The 27,692-nt window shown below is 42.2% G+C and overlaps 1 protein-coding gene across 3 annotated transcripts in view; it reads left to right on the top strand.

Moving 5' to 3' along the window:
- The window catches only part of FAT3 (FAT atypical cadherin 3), a 515,463-nt gene that overhangs the window by 417,950 nt on the left and 69,821 nt on the right, over nt 1-27,692 (top strand). For all 3 annotated transcript variants that reach the window (XM_037042798.1, XM_037042797.1, XM_037042799.1), the window contains 5 exons: nt 2,460-2,670; nt 7,240-11,313; nt 15,079-15,275; nt 16,297-16,450; nt 19,058-19,291. In XM_037042798.1, the coding sequence (XP_036898693.1) occupies nt 2,460-2,670; nt 7,240-11,313; nt 15,079-15,275; nt 16,297-16,450; nt 19,058-19,291 (4,870 nt within the window). The remainder of the gene's footprint in view (nt 1-2,459; nt 2,671-7,239; nt 11,314-15,078; nt 15,276-16,296; nt 16,451-19,057; nt 19,292-27,692) is intronic.

The following is a 27,692-nucleotide window of genomic DNA, read 5'->3' as shown; positions in this document are numbered from 1 at the left end:
ACACCGCTTAATGTGCTCTCCTAGCAGAATCATTGACCATTCAAGGCACACACCTTAGTCTCCAGATATACAAGGCCCCTTAAATTTGATAAGTAGTGCTAAATTTGGTCTTTTCACAACAGGGTTGCCTTCATTGGTGCCTTTTTATTTCAGTAAAGAATTACTGTTGTTAGGCAGTGACTCCATATTTTTGCCAAACTGAAATATTAGATGCATTCTATAGACAGTGGTAGCTCAGAAAATGCTGCCGAGAGACTGATGTGAGAGGGAGGAACAGGCCAAGTTGCCATAAATCTCCCATTGTATAGGACTGGTTCACATCCAGAAGACTTTGTGGGAAAGTTTAAAAGAGGTTCCTTAAGAAGTTAATTTCAATGGTAATCATTTACTCAGCCTATGCAATGCTTAGTCCTTGGGAGCATTTAGAGAATTCATTCATTTGCACCAACACTGGACCTAGTAGTAAATACTAGCATACAAAAGAGAACCCCAAACACACAGAAGCCGGTCGAGAGTGTTAGATCTGAATTCGGGTTCATGAGCCTCCAAATTACGTAGAAGTTGCTTTAATATTAAACTGGAGTTTGCCTAGTTCCCATAATTGGGAAGTAGAGTTTAACAAGAAGCATCCTTGAGTGGTTTATGACCTAAAATCTATCCCTTTAACCGCCTAAGAAACCTATGGGCAATTACACAGCCTCTGCCTACAGAGTCCTCCTGAGTTCCTTAAGACCATGTGGGATAACAGAGGCTTAATCTTATACACTGATTGACTTTAAAACACACAAAGATGCTACCAATTCCCAAGCAGCTTTAAGTAATTAGTGTTCTACTAAGTGCTACTCTGCCTGCCCAAGCCTAGAAACCATTCTGGACAAGAGGAAACCTGAGTGTCCTGCCCTTAGCCCTGGTTTCCAGGGGGAACAGAAGAGGGAATCCTCAAATCCACCCCTCTGACCACCACTCATTCATTCAACAGATATTTCTCCGGCACCTGCTGTGTACCAAACACTGTTCAAAGCACTAAAGATAAGAAATAGACTGAGTCCCTGCACCCTTGTACATTCATACGGAACAGACCTAGATTTCAGTAAGCCCAAAATACAGAGTCCAGCTTGGTCCCTGGGTGTGGCAGGCCAATCTGCAGACAGAGAAATTCAGCACACTCCCTGGGTTGCTTTGGCATGCATTTTTTCAGGGGCAGAAACCTTATACCAGTGACTAACTCCATTCTCACAATCCTTTGAGTCATTTCTGTTCATTCTTTCCTTAACAAACTCAAAATTCAGTTTGGTTACCCTGTACCATTACCATTTATGTAACTGAATATTTAGAGCAACCAAGTCCTTTAATACTGCCTTTCTCCAAGCTAAGCATTTTAGTCAGTTTGTTCACTCCTTCCAGGTGTCATTTCTGAAAACCCCTTTCCCTGTGATGGCTCTTCTTGGAATATTTTTTACTTTTTTTGCATCTCTCAAGATATGGAATCTAAAAATTGAACAAATGGAAAGTGTACATTTGATTAATGCTACATAAAATTACAGTGGAATCATGTGGTTAAAGAATTGATTATTTGCAAGCTTTTGCCCTATGCAAAATGGGAAACTTTAAAGCAATCAAGCAGGTTCTTTGGTGAAGTCACAATGGGGATCTCACATTTTAGAAATTAAGATTCAGTTCGTCTTCCCAATAATGAGGGTTCCCACTCAGTCCTGGGCCTTTGTATATGTTTGTTCTTTTTGCCTGAAATATGTGCCCCACATAACCACCACTACCATTTCACCTCTTGTAGTTATTTTTGTTACCTCTTCAAAGAGGCTGAATGCAAAGTGAAGTTCTTCTCAGTACTCACTCCAGTCCTGGCACTTACCCCTGGCCTTATACCTGCCTCTCTACTGTTTGCATTCCCCAGTCAACTACAAAGTTCTTGAGGGTAGCGACTGTGTCTGATTCACTGCTGAACCACCAGAGTCAGTCCTGGAACTTGACAAATAACAGATGACAGTAAATGTTTGTTGAATGATTGAATCAAGGGATGGCAATGCTTCTGTTGCATTCATTGATTCTACTTTTTAGTTTCCTTCTAAAAAGAGCCTTCGTGCAACACTCAATTAGCAGCTGCACACACAGATGAGAGGTAGTGGCTGTGTGTGCTTGTGGGGGGTGAGGGGAGCAGAGGAAACTGCTGTGTTTGTGATATCCAGGCATGGGTTCTACAAACACAGACTGAATACAGACCGTTCATCAGGCATAATACTGAGCAATAAAAAGGATGTGGTCCCTGCTCTCCATTTATTCACAATCAGTGTCCCGATTTGATTGAGCACCTACTATGAGCCTGGGACTGGGTTAAGCACTTTGTGTGCATTATGTCATTTTGTTTTCACTACAGGCATAGCCATGTGAGTTCTTTGCAACTTTAGATTTTAGTCCTACTGCTTGTTGTATTTTGCCCAAAGGTCAGAGATCAGGAGTTTCCTTATCGAAGAAACTTGGCCCGAGTCATTGTGAATGTGGAAGATGCTAACGATCACAGCCCTTATTTTACCAACCCACTGTATGAAGCATCTGTGTTTGAATCGGCTGCTTTGGGATCAGCTGTTCTGCAAGTGACGGCTCTGGACAAAGACAAAGGGGAAAATGCAGAACTCATATATACCATAGAAGCAGGTGAGAGCTGTTGCACTGATTGCCCAGCAATGGCATTGGACCCTCAGTAGTATTTATCACCTTGCAAAATTTACATAGTTACCGCTGGAACACCACCAAATGAATTTTTTGGCCAGGCAACTGCCCTATTTGTGTGATGATGGTGTATAAAGTTCTTGGCATTTCAGTAATGTTTTCCATCACTGACAGCAATGAAAGAGTTTCTTTTTATTTTGTTCAAGTTCAGATTTTTCTGTAATGGAAAAGAGAAGAGAAATGTATAGTAAATTCATTGTCTTTTACTTGGGGTCAACAAGCCATGGTCTCATACTGAAATAACCAAAGCTTCCCATCATTTGAGAACTGCCAAGACAGTTGTGTGAATTGAATCTTACATGACTTTGTTTCCTTGTCAGTAGGCGGGCTGTGCGCTTCAGGCATTCCTATGCTCCCACAGTTGACACAAATTCACTTCACTGGAGGTAATCTGAGTAGCAGAGTAGTTGGTGGGTACTTAACTGACTGCTTAACCGGAAAGATAAATGAATATAGATTCTCATTTTGTTAATTGTGAGATTTTTGAAAAATCAATTTTAACATCTGTCAGACAAGGCCATACATAGTTGACTGATGGTTCAAAGATGGACCACCAGAAAACATTTATGATGGAAGAGATCAATGTTCAATCAAGGGATAGGACTGTAAACTTAAAAATTACAAATATCTTTTATCCACTCTGTTTTCCCTTCTCCTCTGCTGTCTTTTTTTTTTTTTTTGAATAGTCAGGCCACATATTTCCAAAATGTTCTGCAACATTATGTCTGTCGTGTATCCTGCCAAATGCTGTCTCCTTTCATGCCAGCACTGGGAAGGCTCCTTTCCCTTGATTTAAATGTGGAGCAATTTTATGAGTAGTGGAATTAAAATATGAATGCTAGAATGACAGTTTTAGACTAAAATATATTAGGGAAAAGAAAGCCAACAACCTTCTTTTAAAAAGCCTGCATTGAATGATAATCTAAAATTATGTCCTATATTAGGCATCCACATTTTTTATAAGTCTGTTGTAAACTCTCTAAAAAAGAAAACACAAAAAACTGTTCATAAGAGCCTGATGCCTTCAGCAGATTCATCCATTTTTTTTCTGGATTTCCATGGAATTTCCTTTCAATCTAAATAAAGCCCAACAATTTTTAAATGCTATTTTACATCTCTTACTTAGCACAGAACATTTTATTACTTCATTATGTGATTCCTGTTCTTTTGTTTCACAGATAATCTAGAAACTCCTTTCAAGAAACCAATTTTTAAATAGCATCACAGAAAATGTCACCTAATCCAATAACTCTATATTCTTTCTATAGTTTTCCCATAACTTACATATTCCCCCATATTTACTCACACATATACATTGTTCCATGTCATTATAATCATTTAGATATAGAGTCTTACTTCTACCTTACTTACTTTTTCTAATTATTTTCCTGTGTGCCTACTGTTTTTTACATTTGTCATTAAGGCTACTACAATATTCCTCTTAGGTCACCAGATCATTCTTAAATAAGTTTGGAGGTTCTTGAAGACTAAATTAAAAGTAAATTACCACCCAGCTGAAAGGACTGCCTCCCTTTATCTTTGAACCTTCACAGGCTAAGTCTGGCACTGTGCACAGGGAGAAAACTGGGTCATTTCTTCCACAGTCAACTATAAACTAGAGAGAAAAGTTGTTTCCTTAAAACACTTTTTATATAGAAAGCTTGAATTTCCAGAAGTCCACAGGAATGACTGTATCTCCAAAAATGGCCTTTGGCTCTCTATGCAAAAAGCTAATGAGAATTACAGTGTATATGATAAATCTCAAGTGGTCCCTGGGCTCCGTCATAGATGGACAGACCTATGCTATATGAGACTGGTCCTCCCTAGCCAGGTTATTCCCAGATCAGGATGGGAGAGAGGCAATCCCAGGTGCATCAGCATTTTGAAGCAAATGACAAGTAATTGTGTGAAGTGTACATTTTAAGTTAACCTCACAAACCTCCAATAAGCAAATTTTACTCTGTTTACTGGCAGGCTATAAATTTCCTCCCCTGCCTGGCCTCTAAGTAACTATCAGAGCTTCTTATTTTGGTCTGAAGGTCTGAGGCAGAACTGAGGCTCAGAGCTTCAGGTCTTCTACTTAATTCAGGTTTTATGTTGGTGCAAACAATGGGTTGTGTGTGGCTCTGAGACCAGGCAGTATAGGGGAGACCAGGACTAAGAGCTGAGTTAGGATGGGGACATATTGGATCCCAAGATATACATAGATAGAGAATTAAAAAATCTTTTTAAATCTCTCCTCTCAATCATTCAACAAATGTTTATCGATCACCTTCTTTGTGTCAGGTACTCTGCTGGGTACTAGATAAATGGTGATAAGTAAGATAAGCACAGTGTTTGCCAGTTACTGAAAGTCTGCGAGAGGCTGTAGACTCCAAGAAAACAAGCAGAGGTTAGTTAGTTCCCAAGGATTCAAATATAGCAGTAGAGAGTAAGCAGAATGTGGATTCTAAGAATATGGGCCAGTATGTTGAAGGAGAAAAAAGGCAGAGAGCCCACTCTGGGCCTGATATGTGAGAACAGCATCCTGGAGGAGTGTACCAAACAGGTGAGCAGCCAGGTTATAGCGAGGTGATGAAGTTCTACTCAAAGTCAGAAGCCAGCTCCTCTATGTCTGGGCCATGCATATCTTTCTGGGTATGTAGAAAGCTGCTGTGCCTGGAGTGAGGAAGGACATACCTGGAAACTCCACAGTGGGACACCGGATGCTCGGGTGCACTTGTCACTCAGGATTGCGTGTTGGTGCCATTGCTGGAAGGTGGCCGTTACTCTGATATCTCTATGCTTCTCTCCTCTGAGACACAGAAGTGAGATGACTACTGCCTGCTTGTGAGGTCTCTGAACTGGATGTCCGGCTCCTACTCAGTTCCACAGTGCTAGTTATTGAAAATGCTCAAGCTTGTGGTCATCACAGAATGGTCCTGTTTAGGTGGTGAAGTAAAATAATCATCCCGACGTTAAAGATGTATTATTTAATATTCACATTTTGGGGCTAGAATTAAATCTGTTACCTCTTTGTTAGATTTGCTTCCTCTTTAAGAAATGAACGAATGTCTCATAGAAACTGATTTTTATGAGCATGGCTTTTTCACTTTCAGACATGGAAAAGTTTATTTAACATGTACATAGTAAGAAGTATGTATACAGCTGCATTTGCTTTATCTTTCAATGGATATGTTATAGAATGGCTCTCTCAGTCCTGCAGGCTTCCTTAATGATAATGACATTTAAACTGCCCATGTGTCTGCCTACGCAGTACTTCAAAAAGAAGGAAAGACGTATAACTGAATAATCAAGATTACTATTAGCTTTTGATTTAAAAGAACCTAGACACACACATCTGTGTTCTTTGAGAAGTATTAGAAAGCCTGATGAGAAAAGCAAAAGAAACTTGGGGAAGAATTGTGTTTCACATCATCCACTACTTCTGAAGTTTGTTCTTTCCACTCTCCCAGTTACGTGTCCCCCATTCTGTTCCCCTCCTTAATGCTCCTCCTCCTCCGCAACCCCAAGCTCACACCACCGCATGTTCCAGAGTCAGAGCTCTAACCTTGCACCATTTCACAATTCATGGCACTTCCTGTTTCCGCCATGCCAGAGTGGGCACCAGTTTCTCAGTTTTGTAAGGCTTACACCTCAGGTTCTTGGTCTGGATGCTGGTTTAGATTATCAACAGTTTCCTACTTCCCCCCAAAACCCTGAAAAAATTGGCAAATAGAATGATTGCAGATCAGAGCAATTGCCTTATAATGATTTGTCTAGCTTTAAGTCTGTGTATGCATGTGTGTGTGTTGGGATTTAGGGAAATGAAGACTCAGTTAGTCTGAAAAAAAGAATCCTCAGGACTTATAAAGCAAACAGTGACTTGGAAAGAATTCCCCCTACATGAACAAACCCTCCCTCACCACAGTAGAGCTTAGGATGAAGTTGGTTTTGATAGCATGAAACAATACCAATCCCATGTAGCAGAGCTTCCCTTTAGGGTGATCTGGAACCAAATGACTGTGATACTGTTCTGAAACAATTTCTATAACCCTCTTTCTGGTAACATAGAATGCAGAATATGGTTTAGGTACAACTACCTTTTTCCTAATGTCATTGGCATGTTCCAGCCCAATCTGTTTCTCTTCTCACAAGGCTGGGAATAAGAAGATCCTAAATATTCTTAACAGAAAAGTCTCTCTTACAAGCTTTTATTTGCCTGTTTTAATATACACAGTACTATGTTGTTGGTGTTAACCTGGATTAAGAAGATAATGATCTGAAATGCACAATTTTACCAGAAAACTCATGTTGGTTGCTTTTGAGACTTCTGAAAGAGAAGTCTCTTGTTTTATTTCAGAATGAGATGGAATGAATACAAAAATGAGTAAATAAATAAACCCAACTGCTTCCTATTTGCCCTGTTGCAGTAAAGCAGCCTCTAGATAAAAAGTTAATCTTCAAAGAAGGATCCAATTGTAACTCATTTCCCCATTGATTTCCTCATTGTAGGGAATACTGGGAACACATTTAAGATTGAACCAGTCCTGGGCATCATCACTGTTTCCAAAGAACCAGACATGACGACCATGGGTCAGTTTGTCCTGTCAGTCAAAGTCACAGATCAGGGTTCCCCGCCGATGTCTGCCACGGCAATTGTGCGAATTTCTGTCACCATGTCTGATAATTCTCATCCCAAGTTCACTCACAGAGACTACCAAGCAGAAGTAAATGAAAATGTTGATATTGGAACATCAGTCATTCTAATTTCTGCCATTAGTCAATCTACCCTCATTTATGAAGTCAAAGATGGAAACACTGATGGGATCTTTACCATAAACCCATATTCTGGAGTCATCACCACTCGGAAGGCACTGGATTATGAGCGTGCTTCCTTTTATCGCCTCATCGTACAGGCCACTAACATGGCAGGAATGGCTTCCAATGTCACGGTCAATATTCAGGTTGTTGATGAAAATGATAATGCCCCAGTTTTTCTCTTTTCTCAATATTTGGGCAGCCTGAGTGAGGCTGCCCCTGTCAATAGCATTGTCAGGAGCTTAGATAACAGCCCACTGGTGATTCGAGCCACCGATGCTGACAGCAACCAGAATGCTCTGCTTGTGTATCAGATTGTGGAGTCCACGGCCAAGAAGTTCTTCACAGTGGACTCCAGTACAGGAGCAATCAGAACAATTGCTCCCCTAGACCATGAAACCATCTCCCACTTCCATTTTCATGTGCATGTGAGAGACAGTGGTAGCCCCCAGCTGACTGCAGAGAGTCCTGTTGAAGTCAACATCGAGGTGACAGATGTGAATGACAATCCGCCTGTTTTCACTCAGGCTGCGTTTGAGACCATCTTACTTCTACCTACCTACATTGGTGTGGAGGTTCTGAAAGTTAGTGCCACAGATCCTGACTCGGAAGTGCCCCCAGAACTGACATACAGCTTAATGGAAGGCAGTGTGGATCATTTTTTAATTGACCCAAATACTGGAGTGCTCACCATAAAAAACAACAACCTCTCCAAAGATCACTATGTGCTGGTAGTTAAAGTTTCTGATGGGAAGTTCTACAGTACATCCATGGTCACTATCTCAGTTAAAGAAGCCATGGACAGTGGCCTCCACTTTACACAAAGCTTTTATTCCACCTCAATCTCAGAGAACAACACTAACATAACCAAAGTTGCTATTGTCAATGCAGTAGGAAATCGCCTTAATGAGCCCTTAAAATATAGCATCTTAAACCCAGGAAATAAGTTCAAGATAAAATCTACCTCAGGGGTCATTCAGACCACTGGAGTCCCCTTTGACCGTGAAGAGCAGGAGTTGTATGAGCTGGTGGTAGAAGCCAGCCGTGAGATGGATCATCTGCGTGTGGCTCGGGTGGTGGTTAGAGTTAACATCGAAGACATAAACGACAATTCTCCAGTCTTTGTGGGCCTCCCTTACTATGCTGCTGTGCAAGTCGATGCTGAGCCTGGGACGCTGATCTACCAGGTTACAGCCATTGACAAAGATAAAGGTGCAAATGGGGAAGTGACCTATGTCCTACAGGATGACTATGGCCATTTTGAAATTAACCCGAATTCAGGGAATGTTGTTTTAAAAGAAGCATTCAACTCTGACTTGTCCAACATTGAGTATGGTGTCACCATCCTAGCCAAAGACGGCGGGAAACCCTCTTTGTCCACATCTGTGGAACTTCCCATCACTATTGTCAACAAAGCAATGCCTGTGTTTGACAAGCCCTTTTATACAGCATCCATTAACGAAGACATCGGAATGGACACCCCCATTCTGAGCATCAATGCCACCAGTCCAGAAGGTCAAGGGATCATATACATCATTATTGATGGGGATCTTTATAAACAATTTAACATTGACTTTGACACTGGGGTCCTGAAAGTCATTAGCCCTTTGGATTATGAAATTACATCTGTTTACAAGTTGACAGTAAGAGCCAGTGATGCCCTTACTGGTGCCAGGGCCGAAGTCACTGTTGACTTGCTAGTTAATGATGTAAATGACAACCCCCCTATTTTTGATCAGCTTACATATAATACGACACTGTCAGAAGCGTCACTCATTGGAACACCTGTTTTGCAAGTTGTCTCTACGGATGCGGACTCAGAAAACAATAAAATGGTACATTATCAGATTGTCCAGGATACGTATAACAGCACCGATTATTTTCACATAGACAGTGCAAGTGGCTTAATTCTGACAGCAAGGATGCTGGACCACGAGTTAGTGCAGCACTGCACTTTGAGAGTCAGAGCGACTGATAATGGCTTCCCCTCCCTGAGCAGTGAGGTCCTGGTTCATATCTACATCTCAGACATAAATGACAACCCTCCAGTTTTTAATCAGCTCATTTATGAGTCATATGTGAGTGAATTAGCCCCCCGAGGCCATTTTGTAACATGTGTGCAAGCTTCTGACGCAGACAGCTCTGATTTTGACCGGTTGGAATATAACATTTTATCTGGGAATGACCGGACAAGCTTCCTGATGGACAGCAAGAGTGGTGTCATCACACTGTCCAACCACCGGAAGCAGCGGATGGAGCCTCTGTACAGTCTTAATGTGTCTGTCTCTGATGGGTTGTTCACTAGCACTGCACAGGTGCACATTAGGGTTCTTGGGGCTAACCTGTACAGCCCTGCCTTTTCACAAAGCACCTATGTAGCTGAGGTTAGAGAGAATGCCGCTGCTGGGACGAAGGTAATTCATGTTCGAGCAACAGATGGGGACCCAGGGACGTATGGGCAGATCACCTATGCCATCATCAACGACTTTGCTAAAGATCGATTTCTCATAGACAGCAATGGACAAGTCATTACAACAGAAAGGCTTGACCGGGAAAACCCTCTGGAAGGAGACATTAGTATTTTTTTGAGGGCCCTTGATGGTGGAGGGAGAACGACTTTCTGCACTGTGAGGGTGATTGTGGTGGATGAAAATGACAATGCTCCCCAGTTCATGACAGTGGAATACAGGGCCAGTGTCAGGGCAGATGTTGGAAGGGGCCACTTGGTTACTCAGGTTCAAGCCGTGGACCCAGATGATGGAGCCAATTCAAGGATTACTTATTCCCTATATAGTGAGGCCTCAGTCTCGGTAGCTGACCTCCTGGAAATCGATCCTGACAATGGCTGGATGGTCACAAAGGGCAGTTTTAGCCAGCTGAAAAACACAGTGCTGTCATTCTTCGTTAAAGCAGTAGATGGGGGCATCCCAGTGAAGCACTCCCTCATTCCTGTCTATATCCATGTCTTGCCCCCAGAAACCTTCCTGCCTTCCTTTACCCAGTCTCAGTATTCATTTACCATTTCAGAAGATACAGCCATTGGGAGCACAGTGGACACCCTGAGGATTTTGCCCAGTCAGAATGTCAGGTTCAGCACAGTTAATGGGGAACTTCCAGAGAATAACAAAGGGGGCGTCTTCGTCATAGAACAGGAAACAGGCACCATCAAGCTTGACAAACGCCTTGATCATGAAATAAGCCCAGCTTTCCACTTTAAAGTAGCAGCCACTATCCCCCTAGACAAGGTAGATATTGTGTTTACTGTGGATGTAGATATCAAGGTGTCGGATTTGAATGACAACAAGCCAGTCTTTGAAACTTCAAGCTATGAGACCATCATAATGGAAGGGATGCCTATCGGCACCAAACTCACACAGGTGAGAGCCATTGACCTGGATTGGGGAGCTAATGGGCAGGTCACATACTCCCTCCACTCAGATACCCAGCCTGAAAAGGTAATGGAAGCATTTAATATCGACAGCAACACAGGCTGGATCAGTACTTTGAAGGACCTGGATCACGAGACTGACCCTTCATACACCTTCTCCGTGGTGGCATCCGACCTTGGAGAGGCCTTCTCTCTTTCTTCCACAGCTTTGATCTCTGTCAGGGTCACAGATATAAATGACAATGCGCCAGTCTTTGCCCATGAGGTGTACCAGGGGAACGTGAAGGAGAGCGACCCTCCGGGTGAGGTGGTGGCGGTCCTCAGCACGTGGGACAGAGACACTTCTGACATTAATCGCCAAGTGAGCTACCATATTACAGGTGAGTCTACCACCCTTGGTTTTCACTACATGCTTTGCTTTCTAAAGATGGAAGGTAGCAGGCAGTAAGAATAGGAGAGAAGAAAGAAGATGAGATGAGGGGTTAAGAGTAAAGGTGCTCTGGGGCCAAGGGAGAGATCTCTGAGTAGACATGATTGTTGGTTGCTCCTAACTCAGCCTTAGTTTGGTGTTCACTGGTTTGCCTACGACCCATTTCCCAGGTTGGGACCCAGACCTTGAGTCACCTTTCATCATTTCAAAAGGAGTCCAGCCAAATATGTCATATACAACATCTCTCTTTGTCGGGAAGCTTTGGGAGATGTATTTTTAACTATATTCCTTTTCCCTACCTTTTTTAGGTGTGAAAAAAAAGCCAAGAGCTTGACCCTTGTAAGCTTCACTTACGAGTTTCCTCTGAAGCTAAAAACTCAAATGCATACAGATACACAAACTCCAGAGCCTGGTTTGACCTTTTGATAAAAAATCCCATTATAACTCGAAGCCAAAGATATTTTTGACAACTCACTTTTCTTTGATCCCTCTTCTGTCTTTCCAAATAGTAAGTAGCAGTTCAATGAGAAAGGCAAGATAGACAAATGAGGTCACCCAGAAGGCACAAAATGTGTCACCATTGCTCCAAGGGCCTGAGGATCTCATGTCAGAGTGAAGAAGGGGTGCCTTGATCAGCAGTAGGTTTCCAGGGGTGGTTGGCCTTAAACTACAAAAAGGAGAGGGTGGATGGTATGGGAGCAGTCTTCCTAAAAACTCTTTTGGGGATTTGAAAACTAACATTCTGATGGATGTTGTGACATTCGAAGGCAGAACATAAAAAAAAGTGCCAAAATATTTTAAAGAATCCATCCATACTTATAGTCAGGTGGCTTCGCTTCAGGAAAACTACATTATTCAATGTTAAAAATGAATTCATCAGAATGCCCTCAGGACACAGAATCTGCTTAAGTACGTTGGTGGGAAAGTTAATTAATCACTGCAGAATAGGGTCCACAGGAGAGCATGTGTGTCAGGACTTGGGACCGCCATGCTTTTCCGCATGACTCTTCTTTATGGAGCTGTTTTCTGTTTAAAGCCCTTTATGCATTTTATGCTTTATCTGATCACTTCATTTTTTAATAAAATGTACATTTCTGCAATAAAGACAGGAACAACAGTGGTAAGGAAAGAAAGGTGAGTAAAGCATCACTTTGATTTTACTTGCATTCAATTTCCAATAAAAAGTTTCTTAGGCATCCTGAGGGATATTTTCCTATTTGAAAGAATTGCAACTCAACTTTCATTATTTATACATTTACTCTGAATAGATGATTTAAAGGGACTACACTATCAACTTTACCAAAGTAATGAGAACAGAGTAGCTTAAAGCCACTGTTACTGCTCCCACTGCCAACCACCAACTGATTTTAATGAGATTTAACTTTTGCTCTGGATGTAGCACAACTTGGCTGTGCTGCCACAGATTAACAAAGGACCATTAATCATTTGATGTAACAAAAGAACAGTGCGGGCCTGGAGCAAAAGCATTTAACAGGTTAAATTTACGTGTGCTGAAATAACATTCAGTGGCAGCCTGGTGGAATCCTAGCCAGTGAGGGAGGAAAGCAATCTCCCAGGGAGGACCCCAAGCCTCACCAGAGCAGGTTTCTCAACATCCACACGATTGACATTCTGGGTAGAGAAGTCTTACTGTAGCACTGCTCTGTGCCTTGTGGGATGGTTAGCAGCATCTCTGGCCTCTACACAATGGATTCCAGTAGCACCACCATCAGGACCCCTGCTGTGACATGCAAAAATGTCTTCAGACTTTGACAAATATCCCCTGGGGGTGGGAGTGGAGGGAGGCATAGCCACTCTCAACTGAGAACCACTGCCTTGGAGGAATGTGTGGCCCTCTCCTTTTCTGGACTGTCTGCCCAGTGCAGTCTGTTTATCCTGTGTTTGCCCTGCACTGCTGAGGCCCCTGGACTAACCCCCACCGCCCACCATGCCTTGTGGTGCAGAGTGCACGCTGGCCCTCAGAATTCCACTACTTCCCCCTCCATCCCTTTGGCAGGAACATGATCTCTGCCCTCTTCTTTGAAGATTCATTGTAAGAAGGTGAGCTGGCTCCACTTTTGTTCTGGCTCCAGTATGCATTATGTTTCCCTATTTATTTGTTTATTGTCAGACTTCCCCACTAGAATGCGAGCTCCACCAAGACAGCCGAGGCTCTTGTCAGTTAGTGCCACTGCCTGGAGCAGAGCCTGGCCCAGATCGGGTGACAAATACTTGTTAAATGGCCAAACGAGTGAAAAGATGATGATTTCACTGAATTCCAGGCTCTTTGCCAGTTGTCTCCTCCAGTCTTCCTCCAGGTTTGAAGTGACATTGTTTTCCTCTTTAAAGACTGGGAAGTCAAAGCCGTTTTCTTCCTTCGTAGTATTTCTGGGACCACAGTCAGTGTTTCAGCATTGTCAGAAGCTGTTCCACTCCACCTCTCCTCTTTTACTTCCTCTTTTGCAGCTTCACTGGGATAAATTTGATCTAACTGTAGTCTTTTCTTTGAACTGCTCCTTCAGTGACCCCTTGTTAGGGCTTTTTAATACTTCTGTCACATACATGTTTCTCCCCCAAACTCCAGTCCTTATAAGAATAATGCAGCTGTATGACAAAGCCTTCATTGAAAGATGCCTTAATAGCAGAAACCCCAAACACTAATTCAATAGACTATATGCACCCCTATGCTCATTGTAACATCATTGACAGTAGACAAGTTGGAAGCAGCCCAAGTGCCCATCAGTAGATGAGTGGATAAAAAGGCTGTGGTGTATTTACCCAGTGCAATACTACTCAACCACTGAAAGTAAAGGAATCTTACCTTTGTGACGGCGTGGACAGACCTGGAGAACATTATGCTAAGTGAAATAAAATAGTCAGAGAAAGACAAATACCATATGCTCTCACTTATATGTGGAATCTAATGAACAAACTGAACTAACAAGCAAAATAGAGATAGACTCATAGATACAGAGAACTGACAGATGTCAGAGGGGACAGGGACTGGGGGGCTGGGTGAAATAGTTGAAGGCTCAAGAAAAAAAAGTCATAGACGCAGATGACAGTATGGTGATTACCACAAGGAAGACGGATGGGGGAAGTTAGAAGAGGGTAAAGTGGAATAAGTGGTGATGGAAGGACATTTGACTTGAGGTGGTGAACACACAATACAATACACAGGTGATGTGTCATAGAACTGTACACCTGAAACTTATATAATTTTATTAACCAATGCCACCGCCATAAATTTAAAAAAAAGATTCTTTAAAAAATATTCTTTACTAGAACTGACTGTCTTCCCTTGATTGCATAATCAGCAGCTAATGAAATTGTCTTGGTAACAAGAGCTACAGTGTATTACATCCTCTCTTGAGACAAAGTGGAAAGACAATTGTATCATCCTGAGAAGAGGATTGATTGTTCACAGTTTGAATTTGATTGTCCTTAAGGGGCACTAAACACAAGATCATCTCCAGCCTCTCTAAGTGCATTTTATTCTCTTGGAAAGTTACTGTTTTACTTTCCACACAAGCCAAGCACATAAATACCAGGCTTTCTTGTACAAGAACCAAAAGGAAGTGAGCGTCAATTGTTCCATATCATAAATGATAGCAATTGCAAGGCACCCGGATGGCCCTACACAGGTCTCTCATGGTGAGCGCAGACCAGAGCTTTTCCTTGCACAGCTGCAAAAACTCTTTTTTTTTCACTGCAGGAGGGAACCCCCGAGGAAGGTTTGCCCTGGGGCTGGTGCAGAGTGAGTGGAAGGTCTATGTGAAGAGACCCCTAGATAGGGAAGAACAAGATATTTACTTCCTCAATATCACCGCCACCGATGGGCTCTTTGTCACGCAGGCCATGGTGGAAGTGACTGTCAGTGATGTGAATGACAACAGCCCAGTGTGTGACCAGGTAAGAGTTGTGGATGTATCGGATACATTGCTCCTTTTCACTCTGCTTCTCTGAAATTAAAAAAACAAAAAAACAAAAAAAAACATTTCCCTTTCTGCTGAGAGCTGGGCTAGTTTGTGCTGTATCTGCTTAGTCAGTGAGCTCCAGCTGAATACAAGACGGTGGGAGGTGGAGTCTAGGATGAAACGTTATGGACATGGAAAGAGGGCATGGTCAGGTATCTGATTTTTCTCACGAAAACAAAAGCCAGACCATGGGTCTCAAAATTAAATAATTTTTAAGGAATCCTAAAGGTCCTTATAACTTACTCTGTCTAAATCACTGATTTAATAAAAGAGAAATGGACCCCACAAAAGCATAAATTAGCTTTTTTGTGTAAGTTTCCACAGCTGGTTAGTGGCCCTGTTGGCAATGAACCCAGATCTCCAGGCTCCTCATGGGGCAGTTTTTCTATCGCAGTCCAAAAAGTGACAGCCAATGGGAGATGCCAGTGAAGACTTGGTTTTCTTTCTTGATGAAATTAAATCACAATTTACCTTTCCTCTTTTAATCACCATCAGGACCGAGAGACAATATTGGTGTTCTGTAGCTTAGAAAACTGTTACAAACAGACATAATTTATCATTCTCATGCCAAATGTCAGTAGTGGCTCTTTAAAGAGTTGAAGGGTCCTGAGGATTCACTGGTGCTTAACAGAAAAGAGGACCTTGATCAATATGTGATCTGTGTCATGATTGCAGGAGTTCTTATCTATTTTTCTTCACCGTTGTACTCCTAGAATCTAGGTAGTACCTGGCATATGGTAGGTGCTCAATCCGCATTTGTTGAATGAGCATGGGAGGGGCTAGGCAGGTGACACACCATGTTTCATCATATAATCTAAGAAAGTTCTATGATACAGGAAAAGAAACTGAATCTAAATTATATAAATGCATTTGTTTAAAAATTGTGTATTGTGCCAACTATGGTAGTTCACCCACAAATACTGATAATTCCGTTACCTTTCTTTACCTTTGCCTAGGTTGCATATACAGCATTATTTCCGGAAGACATCCCATCAAATAAAATCATCCTGAAGGTCAGTGCCAAGGATGCTGATATTGGATCCAATGGAGACATACGATACTCACTCTATGGACCTGGACACAATGAATTTTTTCTAGACCCAGAAAATGGTAAGGTGACATTTATTCTTTGGGTAAATGCTGTTGTTAACCCATGAGAGACGTGAAGTTCTCACTTGGTCTCATCAGTATTGGGCAGCTGTTTTGCCAGAGCCTCGACAGGGTGCCTTGGACTCTAAGAAACGCTATTTGTACTTGGTACCTGAAGATGGGTTCTCTGTTTGGCTTATAAACTTGCCCTGACTTACTTACATGTATTAGCATCAAGTCATCAGACATGCCCTTTTGCTTCTCCTGTTTCTCATATTTGAGAATTAAAGCATCTTTCCTGTACAGAGTATGAACAGAATTACATCACAAGTTCAGGTTGCCATGCAAACCAGACAGCAGTGCACAGTAAGGAGAGTTTTCCCTGCTGGAATTTCTTTTGGGTCCCTTCCCAATGCTTATTAACACACTTGTCTGGTTTTTATTAAACATCCCTGCTTAGTTTCTCCAAAGTTGTGAGCCTTTAGATTTGCTTACATAGTCAGGTAAAATTTATAAAGTGGGAGGTTGTGTGGGCCAGAGCAGATGCCTGCACTAAGGGCCAGAGCTAACGGAACGGCGCTTTCTGTGGAGGTAAGCTATTTCAGTGTTGTGTATGGGATGGTTCATCCACTGGCAATTTTTAAATGAACTGTAAAGAGAGAATAACTTGTGTGTTTTCAGGGTTGTCTCAGTCCTGTGGGACAACAAAATATCGGGACTGCCAAAGGCAGTTTCCTGCCCGCCCCGCTCCTGTGGCATCGCCACTCTACATGGAAGCACTGAGCTGCACAGGAGTGTACTGCTCGGCTATGAGTGTCTGTGTTTATGTGCTCAATGGCTACCACTTATTGGGTAGCTAGTCGACATAAAAGAATGTCATGGGCTGTTTTTGGTAGACTTCAAGATGAGGAAAACAAACCATGCCCAAGTAAGGAAGACAGACCGATAAGGCAATAAGAAGAAGAAGAAAAGGCAGAATGAAATGAATGCCCAGGAAAGACCCCAGGGGAGTTGTATCTGGGCCCAGAGGAAGAAGTGGCTAATATTCTGATGAGAGGGGAGAGGAAACTGTTTCTGAAAAGAGCTGGCATTTGAACTGAGCCGGGATTGCAGCAGCTGAGGCAGGACACAGCCAGGGGTGGTGTGAGCCGAGAGCGCGGTACCTCCAGGGTGTGCCTTGTCACTGAAGGGAGGGGCTGAAGAGTGGTTTGTGACAAAAGTAGTTGGAAAATGACTTTAGGCTGCACCATCAAGGGTCTTGCATGCCCACCTGGAAAACCACGGGCTGTTTGGGGTAGGAGAGGAAAATGATCTGACCTGTGTTTGAGAATCGTCTGTATGTGGCAAGGAAGCCAGCAGAGAAGCTGTTCTGTAAGCATGGCTGGCATGGTCCAAGTAACATCTACTAATTTCAGTTCAGTGTAATAATGTTTAGTGAGTCACACTTTTCACCAAATAGTATTGATTCAGGTCTCTCACTGTACTTAATGTTTAACCATTACATTTGAAACAGCAATAACAAAATCTCCATGAGGGCTGGCACCCAGCACCAGTACAGCTGTCCCAGTGGTCGACATACATAACCTACCTCCATGTTGGTTTCTCCAGCAACCACAGGCCCTTCCACAGCCCCTAGTAGGGCCCTTGCTATAACTAGCCTCACCTCTGGGTTTTTTGGTTTTTTTTTTAAGATTTCATTTATTGATTTTAGAGAGGAGAAGGGAAGGAGAAAAGAGGGAGAGAAATGTCAATGTGTGGCTGCCTCTCTTACACCCACAACTGGGGACCTGGCCTGCAACCCAGGCATGTGCCCCAACTGGGAATCAAACTGATGACCCTTTGGGTAGCAGGCCGGCACTCAATCCACTGAGCCACACCAGCCACAGCCTCTGATTTGATCATTTGTTTTCCTCTAAAAGGTGGGGTAAAGCTCTGACTGGTGTGGCTCAGTTGGTTGAGCATCATCCTGCAACGCGGAAAGTCACCAGTTTGATTCCTGCTTAGGGCACCTGTCTGGGTTGCAGGCCAGGTCCTGGGTAGGGGGCATGGGAGAGGCAACGGATCCATGTTTTCCTCTTGCTTTGATGTTTCTCTCCCTCTATTTCTTCTTCCTTTACCCCCTCTCTAAAAATAAATAAATAAATGTTTATAGTGAGTTTAGAAAAAGGTGGAGTAAAAAGATGGTGAGTACCTGGAAGCAGATACACTACCTGCCTCTTTGGGGTCTACATATTACTGACTTGACTGACTATCAGAGAACTCAGGACACTTGTTCATTCTCTATGCTTTTGCTGGAGATGCAGCAGAAATCCAGAGATGTAACAGGTCTCGGGAGGTTCAGGGAGGTATAGAGCTTCCCTGCTGTGTAGCCAAAAGGAGGAACACTGATTCCAGAGGTTTCACAGTGGAATTAATTAATTTGAAGGTCACGCAATGCATGTTGTTGCATCCAAAACTATATAAATGTTTCCCTGATGTTTAAAATTGAATTCGTTCTTTTTTTTTCAAAATATGAGGCACTTGAGCCAATGTCATTGGTCTTTCCTGAATTGGGATTCTTTATATAATCAATCCCCTGCTTTTTAAAGAAAGACAGTTTTTAAAACGCCATGCTATTTATTTTCACAGGTGAGTTGAAAACCTCGTCTCTGTTGGACCGGGAGAGAGTTCCTGTGTACAACCTTATCGCCAGGGCTACCGATGGGGGTGGCAGGTTCTGCCAGTCTGATGTCCGCTTGATCCTGGAGGACGTGAACGATAATCCCCCTGTGTTTTCCTCTGACCACTACAACGCCTGTGTCTACGAGAACACAGCCGCCAAGGCTCTGTTGACCAGAGTTCAGGCCGTGGATCCCGACATCGGTAAGTCAGTTGCACGGAGGGGCCGTCTCCCTGTTCACGCATTTGACACATCTGCAGGTCCTGAACCTGAAGGCAGACACATCTGCCTCCCTGTAGTTTCATCAGCTCACTGTGGTTCCTTCCCAAGAACATGGACATCAAACCACATGTCAGCTCTTCCAGTACTGTGAATTCCTTTACCTTTTAACAAAGAATTTTGGATTTTTTTTCTTTTAACCTTTAGAATAAAAACTACAACTTCCTTCCTTGCTTGTTCCTCCTGAACATAGTTAAAATGCTGTGGCAGGGAGAATTCATTTCCATTTCTATGAAGGATTGCATCACATGCTTCAGCTGAAATACGACACTCTCGATGTATGGCCGTGCCCCACAGTGCAAAGACCAATTACTAAATGTGCTGCTGGTCCAATGTGGGTTTTTTTTTAAAACTGCCATTTTCCAGAGCAGTTTGGTCACCTATAAACTGGCATTTCTAGGCAGGCTGAGGGTGGGCAAGATAGAAAGAAATTAGAATGAAAGTTGCAAATAAAGTTTGTGTTCAAACCCACTTTACATAATGAGATGGTGAGTTAGAAAAGACTGGAGTTAATTGCTAGGTAGTCCTTCTGAGAATGAATAAGTTATTGAGGTGACTGCATGATGGAATGTAAATACAAAAGGGCATATAGGCAGCATTTGTGCATTTTAAAGGCTGTAAATCAGAGGAGTAGGAAATGACAGGGTGTGTCTGCTATGCTAAACAGGCCTTTAGATAATTCATTGTCTTATTGCTTGATTCTGAATTGAAAGAAAAATTATTGGGCTAATGGAAAAGTAAATACACTGTAATTAGTTGAAAACAAACATAAAGCCCAGGGTCTCTGCATATGTACCCCGAGAGAAATTAGTGGCTACACTTTGAATTATTGCTCTTATCACATTAACATAATTTTCTAGGCTGACAACCAACCCTTTAAAAATCTGCATATTGTAAAATCTGCTTGATGAAAAACGATAAACAGGAAATGACTCTTATGATGTATAATTATGTAATACCTACAAATGCTCCTATAAAGAAAGTTAGTAAACATTCTCTGGACTCTTATAAGCAGACTTTGGGGGAAAAGAGGACAGAAATTATGCAAATGAAATTTTTAATAATTTAAATTAGACTTTGAGAATATTTAATTGGGCCTTAGATAGAATTTTAAGATTTAATAATTCTTTCAATTAAAACAAAATCGAGCTAAAATTTCAACTTTAAGAATTCTACTCATTTTGTTCATGAAGGACTTGGGTGGGGTCCATCTACCAGAGACAGACGATGGAAGGGGTCTGATCAGTGTGCATGGGTGTTTCAGACAGCAGGGGTGGGGAGACGTCATTGACCTCCCCCTCCCCCCCATTCCCCGGTGTGGTTTTGGGGAAGAGTATGCTATTAGCCCTCTCCTCCTTTTTACTGCTTCTGAGTCAGCTGTTTCTGGTTGGGAATTGAAGAACAAAGGCTGACTAGACCCTGGACCTTAAGCAGGGCAGGGATGATGAAGCCTTTAAAGGGCCAAAACCAAAATAATGATTTTATCTACCCCTCCATCTCCTCATTTTGCACCAATTAACAAATGCCTTACATTCAAGCTTTAAATAGACACAAGCTGTGAGTGCCGCTGGCACTTAAATGTAAATCACATTCACTGGGGCCACCATATCAGCCTCAGGAAAATTCTAACCTAGGACCAGATCCTGGTTCATTTTTTGTTTTTTTAGACCTCATTTAGCTTTTAAAAATCAGACAACTGAAATAGCTAGAGAAGAACAAATGGACACTTCCAAAAACACAAACCACTCGAGCCCCTTCTCTGCCCCACGCACTGGGCTGAGGAAGCCAGTGTGAAGGCCTTGGTCAGAGCCTGCGGGAGGTGCCGGCTGCAGCAGCGTCAGTATGAGCCACAAACAGCCTGACATTCTCCAGAGTGCCAGTGACTGGGGGCTTATGCCACTGTTCAGCAGTGGCCTGAGAAGAACTTACTTTGTCAGAAATCCCATTTCTCGGTCTTTCTTGGGAACCCCAGAGGGGCATGAGCTGCGTGCTGAGGTTACCAGGTTGTGAAGTGAGTAGTTCCTCTTGGGGTCAAACTGAACCTCTGGCCTAAAGCTAAGTTTGCACATGAATCATGACGCCAAATCCAGCCCCTCCATGTATTTAATTTGGCTTGTATACAGCATTTAAAAAATTTGAAATAGTTGTCAATAAAAGTCAGGAAACTTTTATTCAAAATTTTCGTTTCTGGCATTTTATAAAAACAACAACAGCTCTCAGAAGACTCAGCAATTCCTGGTGCATAGCCCACTGCAGTGGGAGCTAAATAAAAGCTGTCTCCTTAATATGGGGCAGTTCCCAGCGTCCCTGTTCCCACCCACTTCACTTACTATATGTTACTACCTGATCTCAGAAGCCCATTCTCTAAAGTGACAAGATTTTTCTTTTTTCTTTTTCATTTTGAAATAACTATAGGTTGATAGGAAATGGCAAAAAAATAATGTGCAGGAGGTCATATAGCACTTTCCCCCAATGATAACATCCTGCGTAACTAAAGTATCAGATTTTAGCATGAGTGTGCTGTGTATAATTCTAGGTGACTTCACCACCTGTGCAACTTCATATCACCACCAGCACCTTCACCCACCACAAGGCTCCCTGCTGTGGCCCATTATCCACAGCCACCCAACCTCCTTCCACACCAGCGTCCCAGTCTGTAATCCCTGTAGTCACTAGTCTCCATATCTGTAATTTAGTTATTTCATAAATTGTGTTTAAATGGAATCATATAGTTTGCAGCCATTTGATTAGCTTTTTTTTTTCATTCAGCACCATTCCCTCGAGATCCAGCCAAGTTAGTTGTTCAATTGGTTTTGATTCTAGTGAGGAACGTTGGCTGCATGGTGTGACGGGGCTGTTTGGCTCTGTGAAGGGCATTCCTTTACCTGAAAGTAACTGCCAAGTCGGGAATAAAATAAAACCAGAGAAAGACAAGATCACTTTAACACCTATCTTCCGAGTTCTAAGAAATAGCATGGCAATTGTCTAGCTTTTAGTATGAAATTCTTAGTTTTCTTTTAAAATGGAAATATCTTCAATCCCATGAACTAATGGAATGGTACAACGTGACATTTATTCAAATGTAGTCCTTTCGGTCAAGGTTAGGAGATATTTGCTTGCACTATGTCTGTGGGTTAACATGCTGCTATATTTAGTCTATCTCTTAGATGTACCACTTATGTCCAGGTTCCAAATTTTGAGGGCTTTTTATTCTAGCAAATGCAATGTAAAGTAATGAATGAGGTTCAAAGCTAAAATGTGTGACCATTTTGGGCAGATAACATGAAAATAAAATGTAAGCTTGCACTGAAATATGTGCTATATAGCTTGTGATTTATTGAGAGGCCAATATACACATATTTGAAATGCAAGAAGATATGGTTTTCCTCTCACGGATGAGGGACATAAAGCAAAGAAATGTTCTAATGAGCATCTCATTTCTTTCCTGTGGAATGTTTCCTACAAGGCTGTAACTTCTTCCAGGAGCTTCAGAGGAACTCAGAGACTTATAACACACTTTACAGCTGTTTCCCACTCAATTTAACAGACACTTAATGAGCAACTAACTAGAAGGAGCAGGGACAGGCCTCGGGTCATATGCAGGAGTGAAGGGCAAGAGTCAGGTACACAAGTACTTTACTGAAAGGCAGAGTCCCAGACTGAATAGGATTTTAGCAGGAAGCCATTCAGGAGGGTGGGAACATGAGGACAATGTTGTAAAGCTGGGAATGGTGGACCCAATTAAGTAGTTGGGAGAATATCATGTTTCGCAAGATGAAAAGAGGTAAGTGAGGTGAGAAAAATAGTCTACAGCCTGATTGTGGTGGTTCATGAAGGAATTAATGTGCTTAAACCAGTGTGTGAAAAAGAACTACGGAGTACCTTTGAGAAAAATGATCCACTCTGGGTTTTAAAAGTGCAGATCTGATGGAAGGATCTAAATGAGGGTAAGGGCCCTGGCCAGTTTGGCTCTGTTAGTTGCAGCATCGTCCAGTAAACCAAAAGGTCTTGGGTTCGATTTCCAGTCAGGGCACATATGGTACTTAGATTGCAGGTTCCATACCTGGTTGGGGCATGTGTGAGAGCCAACCAATCAGTGTTTCTCTCTCACATCGATATTTCTCTTCCTCTTTCTCTCCCTGCCTTCCGCTCTGTCTAAAATCAATGAACATGTCCTCAGATAAGAATAAAAACAAAACAAGGGTAACAAAAGCGAGTAGAGGGAGAATGAGAAAAAACACAATGGCCAAAACAAGTGGGGTGGCTTTGGGAATTAAAGTGAAGGAACAGAATGTTCTCTGTATCTGAGGATCATGGAGATGTAAAGTACAGCATAGGGAATATAGTCAACAAAATTTGAATAACTCTGTGTCGTGTCAGATGGGTACGAGATTTATCAGGATGATCACTTAATAAGCTATACAAAGTCTAATCACTGGGGTGTACTCCTGAAACTAATGTAATATCTAGTGTCAGCCAGAATAGGAAAATTAAAAATTAACTTTTAAAAAGGCTGAACAATAAAAAGAAGGAGCATATCAGCGATTTTAGATGTGAACTCTAGTTTTGGCAAGATAGTCTGGGCAGGAAGTCAGACATGGGCACCAGGTAAAGGTGCTGAGTGAGCAGAAACAGCATAAGTGGCCTGAATAGGACTCAGTGTAGAGAGAAAGAAGAAAGACTGAAGACACATTGGATATTAAAAGTGCAGCCCTTTAGAAAAAATATTCAGATGAGATAAATTTGCTACTCATGACAAAGTGGAGAGATCTTGCCTCCAAGGGGGTTACAGTCATTGGTGTTAGGCGCCAATGAACGTTCACAGAATAATGTAATAAATGTTATAATAGAGTACATCTGTAAAAGTAGGGATTTTGAAAGGATTAGTCAGCACACATAATCCGTTAGTACAGGTCTCTTTGGAAACATTAACATGTGAGCAATGAATTTTCAACTCGGGTGACTCAGGAAGGATCCACAAAGTGGCAATAGCATTTAAGTTGGGTGCTAAAGGCTAGGACTTGAACTCAGATGGGCAGGAGAAGAGAAGGATCCAGAAGCAAGTGAGAGGGAGAAAAGGGTAGGGGAAGAGAGAGAAAGAATTGTATCTACCAAGATAAACTTGGCCAAACTGGGGTGATTTTTTAAAGTCTCAGCGGCTTAGCACAGAAAAAGTTTAATTCTTTCCCATGTGAAGTACAGGTGACATAAATGTCTGGCCCCTATCTGGTCAATACCATCTTCTTGGACTTTGGTTCCCAAGCTCACTACTGCAGAAGACAAGCACATCAGCACCTAGCTGCTTCAGCCTGGGAGAGACCCACACTACTCTGTCACTGTCCATTGTCCAGCACCAGTCTGAGGAAGCTAGGAAATGTGGGGTGGCCATGGGATGTTGGGTGAGTGCTCAACTCTGTCACATTGATGAAAGCAAGAAAAGACAGCTGGATCAGCAGATCCCAAAGAGGCAGAGAGGGTGACCTTACTAATATGTCAGCCTCAGCAACATGGAGAGACCACTTGACCTTAGAAGTGAAAAAGAAAGAAGCAGAAGGGAAAAAATCAGATACCTAGAGGAAGAAAAAAGGGAGATGTCGAGGATAACCCAGTGGGAGGCACACATCTGCCCTTAGACATCTCCATGTGGTAAGAGGTTCTGTCATCTCAGGAGACTAACATGGCAGCAGCTGGCTCGGCACTCGGAGGAGAATGCAAGGAGTTTGTTTCAGGGACTCAAGGAAAGTAAAAGGGAGTCACCAAGAAATGAGGGAGAGAAATGTCTCACCCACTGAGGGCTCTGTAGGTGCTAGGTTACCCAAATGAGTGGACTCAGTCAGTACAGTGAATTATATTAATAAGAAATAAGAGAAATTCTTTTGGAGTCTTCCAGAATGATGCCTTTCTCTCTAAAATTAATGGTTAAATCTTCATATTAATGAAGATCAGGAAAGAGACAGAGAAAACATCTCTTGACAGGACTTTTCCACTTTTAACGAAGGGTTTGTTTTTAGTAGCCCTCAGCACCCTTCACTTTGTACTGTCATTCAGTGTAACAGTGTAAGCTTACTGTCAATATTGGGCCCTTGTTTTCTGCATATTTTGCTAGGGAGATGGTGTCATGACCCCTGTGCCATGCTCTCATGGGCCAGAAGATGGGATTAACTTGGTTTTCCAATGAGGCGATCTTGTAGGGATCTGGTCCAGTATCCTGGAGCACCATTTGCTCTAAGAGTGTAGCTCCTTATGAAGGAGGAAGAAATTATTTATCTGGAAGGAATGTTCACAAAAATAACCACTGAGTATTGTTAAATGGATTTTCATTTCTGACCAAACAAATTTAAATCAATCTATCCAAATGTTTCTTGCCTCTTCTGACTCATCCTAGCCTGTGTGTTTGCCACTTATTATTGGAGGCCATAAGAAGAGACTCAGGAAGAAAGCTAAAAGATGGGATAAGTGTACAGCAAAGTGTGACTGATAGATGCTGGAACTATGGCAAATAAGCACATCCAGTTAGCAGTGTCCTACATCTTCCTGGGATGAAGTTCGAAGGAATTCTATTCATACCAGTCTGTAAGAATTAGAAACACTTGTCTACACTTGGTGCTGTCACTTAATTTCAAATTGGATGGCCAAAGGTGAAGTTTCAATCCTGTAATGGTGCTATGTTTTAAGTCTTTCCTCTTCACCCTTATGGTCTAATAGAGAAAACTATAAAGCCTTTTGATGTTAAATCTTTCATCAGTACCATTGGTCTCATGGAGGAAAAAAACATGTGTTCAGCGTGTGCTATCTGAATGACTTAATTATATACATTATCTTTGCACTGGTCCCCAAAAGAAATTTTTTTTAAAAATTATATCTGACAGAGAAGGTAAATTCTGAAGCATTCTTTTTCTTTTTTTTATTCTCACCTGAGGACATTTTTCATTGCTTTTAAAGACAGAGGAAGGGAGAGAGAAACATCTATGTGAGAGAGAAGCACAAATCAGTCACCTCCTGTACATGCCCAGACTGGGGTACATACCCACACTAGGAATCCAACCCGCAACCTGTTCAAGTGCATTGACCAGGAATGAAACCTGCAACCCTTCAGTTACAGGACCAACTGAGCTACATTAGCCAGGGCCTGAAGCATCCTCTTCCACTGCCTTCAGCACTTGGGTGTGTTGGGGACAGGGAGGAAAGACAGTCTGAGCCAGTATCTTGGCCTCCTCTGGACTCTGCAAATGAGGATGAGGATATCCACAGACATTCCTCAGGGACACATCGCCTACTAACCAGATTGATCAAAAGGCCATATGGGAAGGGGGTGATGAGTGCCCTGGATGGTGAGTGCCCTGTGCTTTGTGTAAGCTGTGTGACCTCAGCCCAGTCATTGGCCTCTCTGGTTATAAGGATGTTCAGTGACCTCAGCAAAAGAGTAAGTGAACTTAGTAAGCACTTCACCAAAGAGACAGAAAACATAAAATGGAGATAGAAAACAAAAAAAAAATCAATGAGCAATGAAGACTACAGAAACAGAAATGAAAACTACATTACAAGGAAATAGTAAAGTAGATGAAACAGAGGACCAAATCAGCAATTTGGAAGATAAGGAAGCAGAAAACACCAAATCAGGGCAGAAAAAAAGTGAGGATAGTATAAGGAGCTTCTGGGATAACTTCAAGCATACCAACGTTCACATGAGTGGGATGTTGGAAGAAGAGAGAAAGCAAAAAACGGAAAACTAGTTGACAGCCAGGTGGTATAAATGTGCCATAGCTGTCTTACCACTCATTTACTGGTGGACACTTGGTCCACTCCCAAATCTTGGCTATTGTAAATAATCCTGCAATGAACCTAGGGGTGCTTACATTCTTTAGAATTAGTGTTTCAAATTTCCTCAGCTAAATTTCCAGAAGTGGAATCCCTGGGTCATAAGCCAGTTTCATTTTGAATTTTTTGAGGTAACTTCATGCTGCTTTCCACAGTGGCTGCACCAATCTGCATTCCCACCAACACTGCAGAAGGGCTCCTCTTTCTCCACATCTTTGCCAGAACTTGCAGTTTGTTGATTTATTGATAATAATCATTCTGGCAGGTGTGAGGTGATAATCTCATTGTGGACTTAATTTGCACTTCTCTGATGCTTAGTGATGCTGAACATCTTTTCATATGTCTATTGACCACTTGTGTGTCCTTGTAGGAGGAGTGTCTATTCAGGTCCTTTGCCCATTTTTTAAATTGGATTACTTGTAGATATTTTGGTGTTGACTTACATATGTTCTTTATAAATTTTGGATATGAACCCCTTATCTGATATATCAGTGAATGTGTTCTCCC

Source organism: Sturnira hondurensis, unplaced genomic scaffold, assembly GCF_014824575.4.
Source record: "Sturnira hondurensis isolate 20B ecotype Veracruz unplaced genomic scaffold, ASM1482457v3 Scaffold0003796, whole genome shotgun sequence".
NCBI lineage: Eukaryota > Metazoa > Chordata > Mammalia > Chiroptera > Phyllostomidae > Sturnira > Sturnira hondurensis.
This window is presented reverse-complemented; position numbering and strand designations above follow the sequence as displayed.